This window comes from Physeter macrocephalus, chromosome 4 (assembly GCF_002837175.3).
Source record: "Physeter macrocephalus isolate SW-GA chromosome 4, ASM283717v5, whole genome shotgun sequence".
In the NCBI taxonomy this organism is placed as follows: Eukaryota; Metazoa; Chordata; class Mammalia; order Artiodactyla; family Physeteridae; genus Physeter; species Physeter macrocephalus.
This window is the reverse complement of record NC_041217.1, coordinates 40,927,648-40,940,311: the sequence shown is the minus strand read 5'-3', so window position 1 is coordinate 40,940,311 and position 12,664 is coordinate 40,927,648. Positions and strand designations below refer to the sequence as shown.

Sequence of the window (12,664 nt, the reverse complement as noted above, 5' to 3'; positions counted from 1 at the left end):
ACGGCATGTGGGATCTTCCCGGACCGGGGCACGAACCCTTGTCCCCTGCATCAGCAGGCGGACTCTCAACCACTGCGCCACCAGGGAAGCCCCTTGTTTTTGTTTTTTAAGAAAAAGAATTCTATACCAAAATAAGTGACTCTCACTGGGTAATGGCCTAACAGGCATTAATCTTATTTTCCAAGTCATCCTCATTGCTTATGTATTACTTTTTATTTTGAAACAAAATTCAGTAAAAGTATTAAACAGATCAAATAAACGTCATGTGACTCCTGTATAAGGAGGATGCTATCACAGTAGTCATCCAGTAATTTGAAGATTGCTTTCAGGAAAGAAGTAAAAACTTAAGCAAACACAAATCCAGGAGCAAGGAAGATTGGCATTAGATTCTGCCTCAAGGAGTAATAGAATAATTGTTGTTATTCTAAAAAACAATGGTATCTATTATACCTATCTTTTAAGTGTAACAGGAGACTAATAAATACTATCCAGTTTTTTCAGAGGCAAAGTTATTTGCTATACTTTTAAAAAATATGTGGCAGTAAATGCAGGACATAAATTTTTTACATAGTTTTTACCCAGTCACCTTTCAGAGATGTCGAGCTAATTTATATTTTCATTATCAGTATGTGGGACTCCATGATTCTTCCACATCCCTACCAACACAGTGTATTATCAAATTATCAATCTCCCAATATAGTAGATATTGGGATCTTTGCCCTTTTTGATACGTTTAAGGATCTTTTTGTAATGGTCATTTGTTCCTCTGTTTCTTTCCTCCATATTTAAAAATTTCTGAAGTGTAGTGCTTCTGTTCTTTCCCGGAAATTTAATCCTTAGGCTGCTTATTATGAGAGATACAACATAATGCAGGTTATTAATCAGAATTTAGTTGCTTTTCAGAAGTGCTTATCACGTCTTTTTTTTTCTTTTTCTTTATTGAACTATTTGTTAAAGTATATATAGAAATATGTACATATCATAATCTTACAAGTTGAAGAATTTTCACAAAGTGAATATACTTACTAGACCAGCACCCTGATCAAGAATTAGAACATTTCCAACACTCTGTCTTCCCCCTTTATCTCTTCATTGTCACTCACCACACCCCCAAAACTAATCACCGTCTTGACTACTCTGCAATAGAGGAGTTTGCCTGTTTTGGTCTTTACATAAATGGAATCATACAGTATGTACTCTTTTGTGTCTGGCTTCTTTTGTTCTGCACCCATGGTGTTAAGTTTATTCCCTCTCATTACTGGATAGCATTGTATTTTATGAATATGCTACAATGTATTTATCCATTCTAGTGTTGATATACATTTGGTCTGTTTCCATTTTGGAGCTGTTACAAATAGTGTTCTTTGAATATTTATATACATCTAATGTGTGTATTAGAACTTATGTATGTGTTTCTCCTGGACATATATCCTGTTATCCAGCAAATCATTCTAGATGTACCGGTATTCTTGTTTTTCTTGTTCCCCTTTATAAGAGTGAGGTAGCTTGGGAAGGAAAGATGCCATCCTAGTGTGTTACATGAACCTTTAGAAGTCACGAATGGGAAGAATTTTTCCAAGTCTTGAACTCTCAGCTTCAAATAATAACTGCAGTTTATTGAGTCTTTTCTGTGTGCTAAGTGCTTCATGTACATTATTTCATTTAATTCTATGAGAAACTAATTAATAGCTACTGTTACTCCCATTTTATAGCTGAGGAAAGTGAGACTAAGAAGTATTAAATTATTTGACATCACATGGTCAATAAGTAACATAATAGAGGTTCTGACTCTTATCTTTGATTCTATAATCTTACCTACTATATTACCCTGCTTTTCTAAATTAAATGTAGACATTTAGGAGTTCAAGGATGAGGGCAAAAGGAGGAAAGAATAGCAGACTACTTCCCTGCTCCTTTCCTCTCTCTGTCATGCTAGAATATGTTACTTTCAGCAACCCTTCTTCCTCATACTCACAATCATTTCACATGCCTCAGATTTTTTAAGCTTGTATAAACTTTGTCCAGAAAACATGACCAAATTAATACAGGTCACACTATTTTTTACTTGAAAACAATGTGTTTTTCCTCTTACAGAAAAAACGCAGTGAGATTCCTTGTTACTGGGAAAATCAGCCAGTGGGATGTCAGAAACTAAACTGTGCTTTTCATCACAACAGAGGACGTTTTGTTGATGGCCTTTTCCTACCTCCAAGCAAAAGTGAGATTCGTTTCAATTTTAAAAGAATAGTTACTGTATAATGAACACCTACATGCACAATGTACAGAGTACTTTATAAACATTGCCTTCTTTTAGTCTTGTGTGAGAGCAGTATTATTTTCACTTCACAGATGAGGGAATTGAACTTTATTAAGGTTAAATGACTTGTACACAGTCATAAGCCAGTAAAATAGCAGTCACGATTAAAACTTTGTTGCCAAAATCCATGCTGCTTCACAAATGTTTCTTGGCAAGATAGTTTAGATTACTATAGCTTATTACCTCATTTCCCATTTTCGTATCATATCTATAGAGATTTTCAAAAGAAACTTGATCCTCCAGGCCAGGGGTGTTGGCAAGTCTGGTCTTCCAGCTGTTTTGTAAAATAAAGATTTATTGAAATGAAGCCCTGCCCATTTGTTTATATATTTTCTCTGGCCAGATTTTGTGCTACTGCTTCAGAGTTGAGTAGTTGAGACAAGATCTACAAGGCCTAAAATATTTACTATATACCTCTTTACAGAAAAACATTTGCTAACCCTGCCCCTGCTCTAGGGTGTAATCTAAAATGAAACTTACACTCTGCCAAAAGCTAGTATTTATTTCTAAAGTCCTTTTAAAGTAATTTCCTAGCGGAGTGATCAGCCATTTAAAAGCCACATCTGCTATGTGATTAAAATTTGATGGATATATATTTTTATCTCTATTTAAGGGGAAAAATGGCTCACTCCTTTCTGGTTTAATTCAGAAGTATTGCCCGCTATCTCTTTAAAAAGCTGCTTCTTGATCAAAAAGCCTAGAATTTCAGTATTAAAATTTAATGTCTAGAATTTGTAAATAGTTACTGTGCATCCAGCTTCCTGTTTAGTCTCTGTTTTGAGCACCCACTTTGAGTGTGTTTGTGTGCAGTGAATAGTTATTAGCTGAAAGCCACATTTTCCCTCCCTGGGAGTTTAAAACCTAATTGGGAAAATGGGGAAATTAAAAATTAGATTAAAATTTTAATTAAAAGACATAAATTAAAAGGACATAATGCTCAAAGAAAATCACCAAACTTATGATAGGTGGTTGGAGATTTTTTTTTTTTAAACATCTTTATTGGAGTATAATTGCTTTACAACGGTGTGTTAGTTTCTGCTTTATAACAAAGAGAATCAGCTATACGTATATCCCCATATCTCCTCCCTCTTGCGTCTCCCTCCCACCCTCCCTATCCCACCCCTCTAGGTGGTCACAAAGCACCAAGCTGATCTCCCTGTGCTATGCGGCTGCTTCCCACTAGCTATCTATTTTACATTTGGTAGTGTATATATTTCAGTGTTACTCTTACTTCGTCCCAGTTTACCCTTCCCCCTCCCCGTGTCCTCAAGTCCATTATTTACATCTATGTGTTTATTCCTGTCCTGCCCCTGGGTTCATCAGAACCATTTTTTTTTTAGATTCCATATATATGTGTTAGCATACGGTATGTGTTTTTCTCTTTCTGACTTACTTCACTCTGTATGGCAGCTCTAGGTCCATCCACCTCACTACCAATAACTTAATTTCGTTTCTTTTTATGACTGAGTAATATTCCATTGTATATATGTGCCACATCTTCTTTATCCATTCATCTGTCAGTGGACACTTAGATTGCTTCCCTGTCCTGGCTATTGTAAGTAGAGCTGCAATGACCATTGTGGTACATGTCTCTTTTTGAATTATGGTTTTCTCAGGGTATTTGCCCAGTAGTAGGATTGCTGGGATATATGGTAGTTATATTTTTAGTTTTTTAAGGAACCTCCGTACTGTTCTGTCAGAGATTTTTGATGAATTGGGACTGTATCTTCTATTTTTAATTTATGGCTAACTTTGTATGTCTAGCTGCGTTGCCTACTGTGCCTGAGTCACCAGAAGAGGAAGTGAAGGCTAGCCAGCTCACAGTTCAACAAAACAAATTATCTGTCCAGTCTAATCCCTCTCCTCAGCTGCGAAGTGTTATGAAAGCAGAAAGTTCAGAAAATGTTCCTAGCCCTACACATCCACCAGTGGTAATCAATGCTGCAGATGATGATGAAGATGATGATGGTAAGCTTTAGCTCTTTCTTTAAGGCAAGTAAATGATCAGGGTAACTTAGTGAATTAGAATCAGACTTGAAGCTCTAGACCTGTTTTTAATTGGAAATTTGCCTTAAATTTTGATAACATAGATCAGTTTTCTGAGGAAGGTGACGAAACCAAAACACCTACCCTGCAACCAACTCCTGAAGTTCATAATGGATTACGAGTGGCTTCTGCCCGGAAACCTGGGGTCAATTTAAAACAAGGTAAGAAGAGGCTATATTGATGCTGGTTCCTGCTCATAAATCTTACAGCACTGTTGAGTGAGTCCAGACTATTTTAAATACCTTTGAAATTTAGTTCATGATTACCACCACCTCCATCTTCCTTGCGCCCATTATACACACACACACACATACACACAATTTCTCTTATTCATTGAACAAACATTTGAATGCCAGCTGTGTACAAATAAAATGCAAAGGTGAAATGGTGCTGGTTCCTCATGTGGTTGCTATTTGCATTCCTAGGTGAATGTTTGAATTTTGGGATAAAAACTCTTGAAGAAATTAAATCAAAGAAAATGAAGGAAAAATCAAAGAAGCAAGGTGGTGAGTTTTCAGGAGTTTTGACATGGAGGATTTTTTTTTTAATAAATAAATTAATTAATTTATTGACTTGGTTCCCCCGGATCTCAGTTGCGGCAGGCAGGCTCCTTAGTGCAGCATGCATGTGGGATCTAGTTCACTGACCAGGGATGGAACCTAGGCCCCCTGCATTGGGAGCGTGGTGTCTTAACCACTGGACCACCAGGGAAATCCTGACACGGAGGACTGAATGTTGCTAGAGAAGAATAGAAAGGACACTTCTGTAGCAACGAAGACCCAATGCAGCCAAAAAAAAAAAAAAAAAAGATACTTCTGATAATAAGGACACTTGACACCAACCAAAATGAGCAAATACATTTTGATTTTTGTGGCTTCTTTGAAGTAAAACACAGTCTTATTTAAATCACAGTTGCTTTTTTAACCCGTTGCAGCTGTTTCAGTCCCTAACTGTTCAGAGCTAGGCACATACAACGAAGAACCTGAAAGAACTTGTTTGCTTATTTTGAGAAATATAACTCTAAAGAATAGCATATAAGCTTTTTTTTTTTTTTGAACGCATTGCATGGCTTGTGGGATCTTAATTCCCCAGCCGGGTATCAAACCCGTGACCCCTGGAGTGGAAGCATGGAGTCCTGACCACTGGACCACCAGGGAATTCCCTAAACTATTATTTAAAAGAGGAAAAAGTCTATTTTGTAGTAGGTGAATTCTTCCTCAAGAGCTGCTAGGATTTTCTTCTGGTGCTTGCCTTAGCCTGGTCGATATATATTTCCAGCCCTAAAAATTATATAGTGTGAAATGTATTTAGAGAGAATCAAATGGTTGGTTCTAAGTGCCTTCTTGCTAAAGATTGTTGCGTAGCAACTTTGGAGTTGTGTTTTGCAGATGATTGAATAGAGATGGAAAAGATTGAATTGACACACTTAATAGCTGATGTGCTTCTGAGGTTAACTTTAGAATAATGTTAGCCTTCCTAGTAAATAAAAGTACATTGAGTGCCTGAGTCACTCAAAACAGTTTTATATTTTACTTTCACATTGTGCCAAAGGCAGATAAAGAATAAGATTATCTCCCCTTTCCCTACTCCATTTCACTGTAGGCAAACAGGAACAGAAAAACTGATTGACTTGTAGTCCCGTGGTCTGTGTTGGATTTCCTGGTCTCAAAAACAGAATTTCTTGACCTCTGATAGCTTTATTTTCCATAAATTATTTACTGTTCTTTGACTCTCTATATTTAGAAGGTTCTTCGGGAGCTTCCAGTCTTTTACTCCAACCACAGCCCATTCCAGGTCCTGAAAAAGAGAATGTCCGGACTGTGGTGAGGACAGTAACTCTGTCCAACAAACAAGGTGAGGTATAGGTAGGTCTTAAGAGGTGTCAGCCTACTACTTTTAAATGACTGGGAGAGCAAAATGCTTGGGTTGGGTATATTGGTGGATTTGCAGGGAGACTTCAGTATGTTGATTGGATAGAATGATGAAAAATTAGTGCATTTGACCCTACTTTTTAAAAAGATGAAATTCTTAATCATGCAGCTCTCACATTATGTATTGTATTTGATTTTTACATATACTGTTTATTTTATCCAACAAATTTATTGACTGTCCATTGTAAGTAAAGAACTGTAATAAACCTTTTAAGTTATAGAAAAATGTAAAAGTCTTTTCCCTTAATAGTTTTAAATCTGATAAGGAATATGACACAAGTAATTATAGTATGCAGATACATTAAAATGTACCATTCAGACAACAAAGAATCAGAGGAAAGAGATCTCACTTCTTCCTGGGGTGATCAAGGAACGTTATATAGGAGAGTTAGCAGTGGAGTAAAGTATGATTTCATTTAACATATGGAAGTACACAAGCAAAAGTATAGCTTGGGTTTTATAATCAATTGGTTAGACACAGCTTGTCTTTGTGTACTTGGCTACTATTAATTAGGACTGTGCTATTGCTTCCCTTTGGGCTGTGCATTTGGTTATTTAAATTATTATTTAATAGGTTGATTTTTTTTCTTTTAATGTGGGTAGTTTTCCTTAAGACTGAGATCTGATTTCCAAGAGGCTTTAATATCAGAGCATACTTTGTACCCATTAGTAGTTACTGAATACGGAAAAATTGGCTAATGGTAGAGAAATTCTGTTTTTGCCATTTTAGGAGAAGAACCTTTGGTAAGATTGAATCTAACTGAGAGACTGGGGAAACGAAGATTTTTAGGAGGTGAGATAAGTTTTGAGCATATCCTTTGTTTTCTGCTTGTTTGTGCATTACATATCTCCTCCAAAATTCTCTTTATACAAATGCCCTGTCAATATTGATATTAACTCCCTTGTATTTCTGGCTGAAAGCATGTATAAAATCTCTTCATGTTTTTGACAGGTGTGAAGTTATACAAATTTATAGTGTTTTAATTAGATTGTGACCAACTTTTTAGAAGGTACTCGGTTTAAAAAAGAGTAAAGAATATCTGTTTCTATGGATAAATTGAAATTTGAGTTTTTAGAGGGAAAACAAAGTGTCCAGTTAATATAAATTCAGTCCTTGCATTTATTAGTGCTATTTTATACTTAGGGAAGTATTTTACCATGTAACTGAATTATTGTGTACTGACCCTAGTGTATCTGTCTCAAAATAATTATTTTGAGAATCTTATCTGACTTCAGAGGTTCCTTCATACTCCTTTAAAATGTGCTTATGAATATGAAATCTTATCTGTTTTGTGTTTTGTTTTATACCATTCTCGCTGCCTGAGAAATTTAGGTAAAAAATTACGGAAATAATCTATTTTAATATCAGCATATGTGTAATAAACTTTGTGATTTGGGGTTGTATATTTAAATTACAAATAAGAGGAGAGAGAAAAGTACATTCTCTGTAGGGTGTTTAAAGTTTTTATGCGACCCTGCTAAAGTTCTACCTTCAGTCAAGTGATCCAAAGAATAGTTTTTAAAAACTTGTGACATTTAAACAGCTTGTATTGACCAGTGTAATGCAACAAACCAGGAGTCGGGAAACTTGGTTCAGGTCCTGGCTCTGTCACTAATTGGTGACTTGGGTAAGATACAGCATCTTTCATAACCTTAGATTTCTTATCTGGAATTGAAGAAAAGGGCTCTTTGGCCTTTGGAGTCTTCATGTCCCTGGAAAATTTTAAATTTTATGGTTCTTTTGCTGTCCTCCTAATCATCCAGTTGTATTTAATCACAGATCAACCTAGAATTCAACAGTTGGCCAGTTAAAGATTTTTTTTGTGCATGAAGATTTTTTTTTCACATATTCCTAATCCTGAATTTCAGCTTTAATCAGGGTTTATAATCCTCCATTTATAGTTTTAGTTATTTGGTAAATGTTAATTTGTGCATTCTAATTTTTTTGTCTCCTTCCTTACCTCTTTTTTCTGGGACATTTTTATTCCTTTTTCTAACATTCTCCGTCCTTACCTCTTTTTTCTGGGACATTTTTATTCCTTCTCTAACATTGAGTTATAAGGAAGCTAGTGAATGAACACATCATATAAATGCAGAAAACTTACAGAATTATTCTACATTGTCTGTTTTTGCTTGTATTTTTTTTTTTTTTTTTTTTTTTTTGCGATACGCGGGCCTCTCACTGTTGTGGCCTCTCCCGTTGCGGAGCACAGGCTCCGGACGCGCAGGCTCAGCGACCATGGCTCACGGGCCCAGCCGCTCCGCGGCATGTGGGATCTTCCCAGACCGGGGCACAAACCCGTGTCCCCTGCATCGGCAGGCGGACTCTCAACCACTGCGCCACCAGGGAAGCCCTGCTTGTATTTCTTGACCTTGCTAAAGATTGGCTTGAAATCTTAAACTGAGTTCCCGCTCTCTGTTTGTAGGTGGTGACGTTGATCCTCCATTAAAGCGTAGCCTTGCACAAAGGCTAGGGAAGAAAGTTGAAGCTCCAGAGACTAACACTGACAGAACACCAAAGAAAGGTACTTTTGTTCTAATATACTTTGTGTGTGTAATCCTGACGCTTGTCTCTTGTAATGTTAACAGGTATGGTTTGTCATTCTTCTTGCTCAGGTTAATGATTATTATCTTCTTGTGTCTGTTTTATTTTTCATTCAACAAACATTTGAATGTTTACTCTGCTGGATTCTAGGTAGACACCATTGGATAAAAATAAACACCATCACAGACCTCAGGAGCTTGTAGTATAATGGCAGATAGGAATCCTTCCATATATTGTGATAAATTCTGTGACAGAGAAAGTACACAGTGTTATGGGAGCACATAGGAAGGGCACCTAATCTCACCATCTGTCAGGGAAAGGTTCCCAGAGGGAATGATGTTGAAGCTTAGACCTGAAACATGATTTAGCCAGGTAAAGTTGAAGGGCCAGAGGCAGAGAGTATAATACACAGAAGGCACAGAGTTCAAGGGACTCACTGTGACTGAATCAGAATTGGAATGCAGAGCATGGTAATTGCAGAGGAAGAAGGGATTGGTCATATAGAGCAGGAGTCCCCAACCCCCGGGTCACGGACAGGTAGCGGTCCGTGGCCTGTTAGGAACCGGGCCGCACAGCAGGAGGTGAGCGGCAGGTGAGCAAGCGAAGCTTCATCTGTATTTACAGCCACTCCCCATAGCTCGCATTACCCCCGAGCTCTGCCTCCTGTCAGCATTATGGTGAGTTGTATAATTATTTAATTATATGTTACAATGTAATAGTAATAGAAATAAATGCACAATAGACGTAATGTGCTTGAATCATCCCAAAACCACCCCCTCCCTACCCTGGGTCCGGGGAAAAATTGTCTTCCATGAAACCGGTCCCTGGTGCTAAAAAGTTTGGGGACCGCTGATAATAGAACCTTTTAAGCCATATTAGAGAGTTTGGGCTTATCATAAGATAGTAGCAAACAATGGGAAGGTTATAAACAAGGATCAGAGATCCTCATATTGGCATTTTGGAACCATCATCTAATAAAATATGGAGAAAGGGGATAAGAGTGCTGTCCAGGAATGAGTTAGCAGGCTGTTAAAATAATCCAGGCAAGAGGAGTTAGTGGCATAGATTTAGTGTTCTAGAAGTTGGTATGAGAGATGCAGACTAATTTGAGAGATATTTGGAAGTTAGAATGATTTTATAGTTGAAGTTTTATTTATAGAAGGAAGTAAAGGGTTGGATTTTTTTTCCCTTGTCTCACTTGCAGTGAAACAGTGGTGTTAATTACTTTTTAAAAAAAAGGTGTTTTTTCCTTCTTGTGTTTAGTTTTAACTTCTGCGGAAGATAAGATACTTCTTTCCACTTCTCCCCTAGCCCAAGAGGCTTTGATGGGTAGACTTTCTTGTTTGGCGGCTTTCTTATATTCTGAAAGCTGTAAACAGAAGTTACTTTTTTTCTTTGCAGTCAAATTTCCTTCCCTTTTGCCTATCAGTCGTATTGAAGACTCTCATAACTAAAGAGCATATTTCAGATGGATCTAGGGGGGGAAAAAACCTTTTGAGGCCAATAAGATTTTAGAACGTTGCACAGTAACAAAATTATTTCCTTAAATTCAGTAATTTTTGCTTTTCAGATGTAAAAGCAAGGACTTTTTCTTTGTGCTTTCCAAAGTGCTCTAGAGAATCCATTATTTGTATAGATCTGTCTGTACTGTGAAGAAGAAAAGTTTTAAGACCTGAATAGATTTTTGGAAAGTGTTTTCATTAGAAAACAAGTATAAGCCTAATTCGTGACCTTTGAAAAAGATTTTTGACCTATAAAAAGTCTCTGTTCAACTTTTTTTTTTAAAGACAGTGTTCGTTGATTGATTGATTGCTGTGGGCTCTAGGCGCATGGTCTTCAGTAGTTGTAGCTCATGGGCTCTAGAGCACAGGCTCAGTAGTTGTGGCGCACAGGCTTAGTTTCTCTGCAGCATGTGGGATCTACCCGGAGCAGGGCTTGAACCTGTGTCTCCTGCATTGGCAGGTGGATTCTTAACCACTGCACCACCAGGGAAGTCCCCAACTTTTTTTTTTTTTTTTTTAAACAGTTCAAGTTTCCAAGTCTCTGAAGGAGCGATTAGGCATGTCAGCTGGTCTAAACAGTGAGGAGGCAGCAGGTAGGTAAACTCTAATGCCAGCTCCTGATATGTTTTTCCTTGCTGTTAGAATCTTTGCTTTTTCTCCAGTTTACCTTTTGAGTTATGTTGGGGCTTATGTTTTCTGTTTTTTGTGGGTTTGCTTTTTAAGTAATCGTTTTCTCACTGGAATGAGTTCTCTTTTTGTAGTTAAAGGTGACAAAATGATTGTTTATGATAGCATTAATAATCAGAAATTAGAAATAATATCTAACAAAAAGGAATTAAGATAGTTATGTACTAAAATAATTGCTGTCATGAAAAGTCATGTTCTGAACAATAATGATATGGGAAACTTATCCCCTTGTATTGAACGAAAAAAGGTTATGAAAGTATACACAGTGCTTTTGTCTTAGGGCAACATACGAATCTTTTTTTTGGGGGGGTGTGGGGAATGAAGTTTATTTTCTTATTATAGAAACATATTCCTTAGGGAAAATGTTCACATATGAGATGATTTCCAGTTTTATAAAAATCTATGCCTAGAAAAAAAGATACACTGAAATATTAACATTAGTTTTATCTGGGTGTTGAACTTTTAAGTAATTTTAATTTTCTTCATCATATTCCTCCTGTACTCTAATTTTTAGACTTTTTAAATTGTGAGATATAACTACCTAAGTCTATATACCTGTGTACAATTTTAAAGAATAATAAAATGAACATTTTGTGTATTCAGCCATCCAGCTTTTTTATTAAAATATTTTATTGCTGGATTCAGTAATGCATTTAAATTTTTATATCTATATGTATGAACGGTGTTAGCCTGTGCTTTTCCTTTTTCGTCCTATCCTTATCTTTAGATAAGTATCATAAAAAGGGAATCTGATGTCAAACATTCTTTTGTAAACAACCTGAATTTACTCTTCAGAAACTTTGAAGATTTCCTCTTATTTCTTCCTACTAGGCTGGGACTTCACTATGATAGATCTAAACATGGATCTTTTTGTTCATTATGCTCAGTGTTTAGTGGGTCCTTTGAATCTAAGGACTTAGCTTTTTTCATTGTAGGAAATAGTCCTCTAATTTCTTAGAGTATGTCCTCCCCACCCTTCTTTTTGTTTTCTCTTTATGGAATTGTTATTAGATGTTGGAACTTTTGGACATATGCTCCACATGTCTTAACCTTGCCTTCATACTTTGCATTCCTTTGTTTTTTTGCCTCACTTTCTGTGACTTTTGCTTGGTTATATTTTCTAGATTAGGAATTGACACACTTTTTCTATGAAGGATCAATGGTAAATATTTTAGACTTTGAGGTTCACAGTCTCTTGTTGCAACTACTCAACTCTGCCACTGTAGTGTGAAAACAGCCATTTGCAACATGTAAGTGAATGAGTGTGGCTGTGTTCCAGTAAAGCTTTATTTATAAAATTTAGACCATGGCCAGATTTGGCCCATGGACTATAGTTTGCTGACCCTGTTCTGGATGGCTGATATTCTACTAGCCTTGTCTTTTTTTTTTTTTTAATTAGGTTGGATTTATTTTGTCACTTGGCTTTTTATTTTCCAAGAACTTTGTTTAGTTCTCTGATTTCTCCTTTTGTACAGCCTGATTTCAGGCAGTTCTGGGGCTTCTTTCTTTTTTTAAAAGTAATTTATTTTTTATTTTTAAAATTTTATTTTGTTGGGCTTCCCTGGTGGCGCAGTGGTTGAGAATCCACCTGCCGATGCAGGGGACACGGGTTCGTGCCCCGGTCCGGGAAGATCCC

The 12,664-nt window shown here is 36.7% G+C and overlaps 1 protein-coding gene across 9 annotated transcripts in view; it reads left to right on the top strand.

The window, feature by feature from the left end:
- ZC3H11A (zinc finger CCCH-type containing 11A) overlaps positions 1-12,664 on the top strand; it is a 43,834-nt gene that overhangs the window by 20,032 nt on the left and 11,138 nt on the right. For 8 of the 9 annotated variants that reach the window (XM_007111021.3, XM_024133862.3, XM_028488559.2 and 5 more), the window contains 8 exons: positions 2,095-2,218; positions 4,082-4,285; positions 4,408-4,524; positions 4,789-4,869; positions 6,107-6,217; positions 7,025-7,087; positions 8,721-8,819; positions 10,866-10,934. In XM_007111021.3, the coding sequence (XP_007111083.2) occupies positions 2,095-2,218; positions 4,082-4,285; positions 4,408-4,524; positions 4,789-4,869; positions 6,107-6,217; positions 7,025-7,087; positions 8,721-8,819; positions 10,866-10,934 (868 nt within the window). The remainder of the gene's footprint in view (positions 1-2,094; positions 2,219-4,081; positions 4,286-4,407; positions 4,525-4,788; positions 4,870-6,106; positions 6,218-7,024; positions 7,088-8,720; positions 8,820-10,865; positions 10,935-12,664) is intronic. The other variant, XM_028488562.2, reaches the window with a different exon arrangement.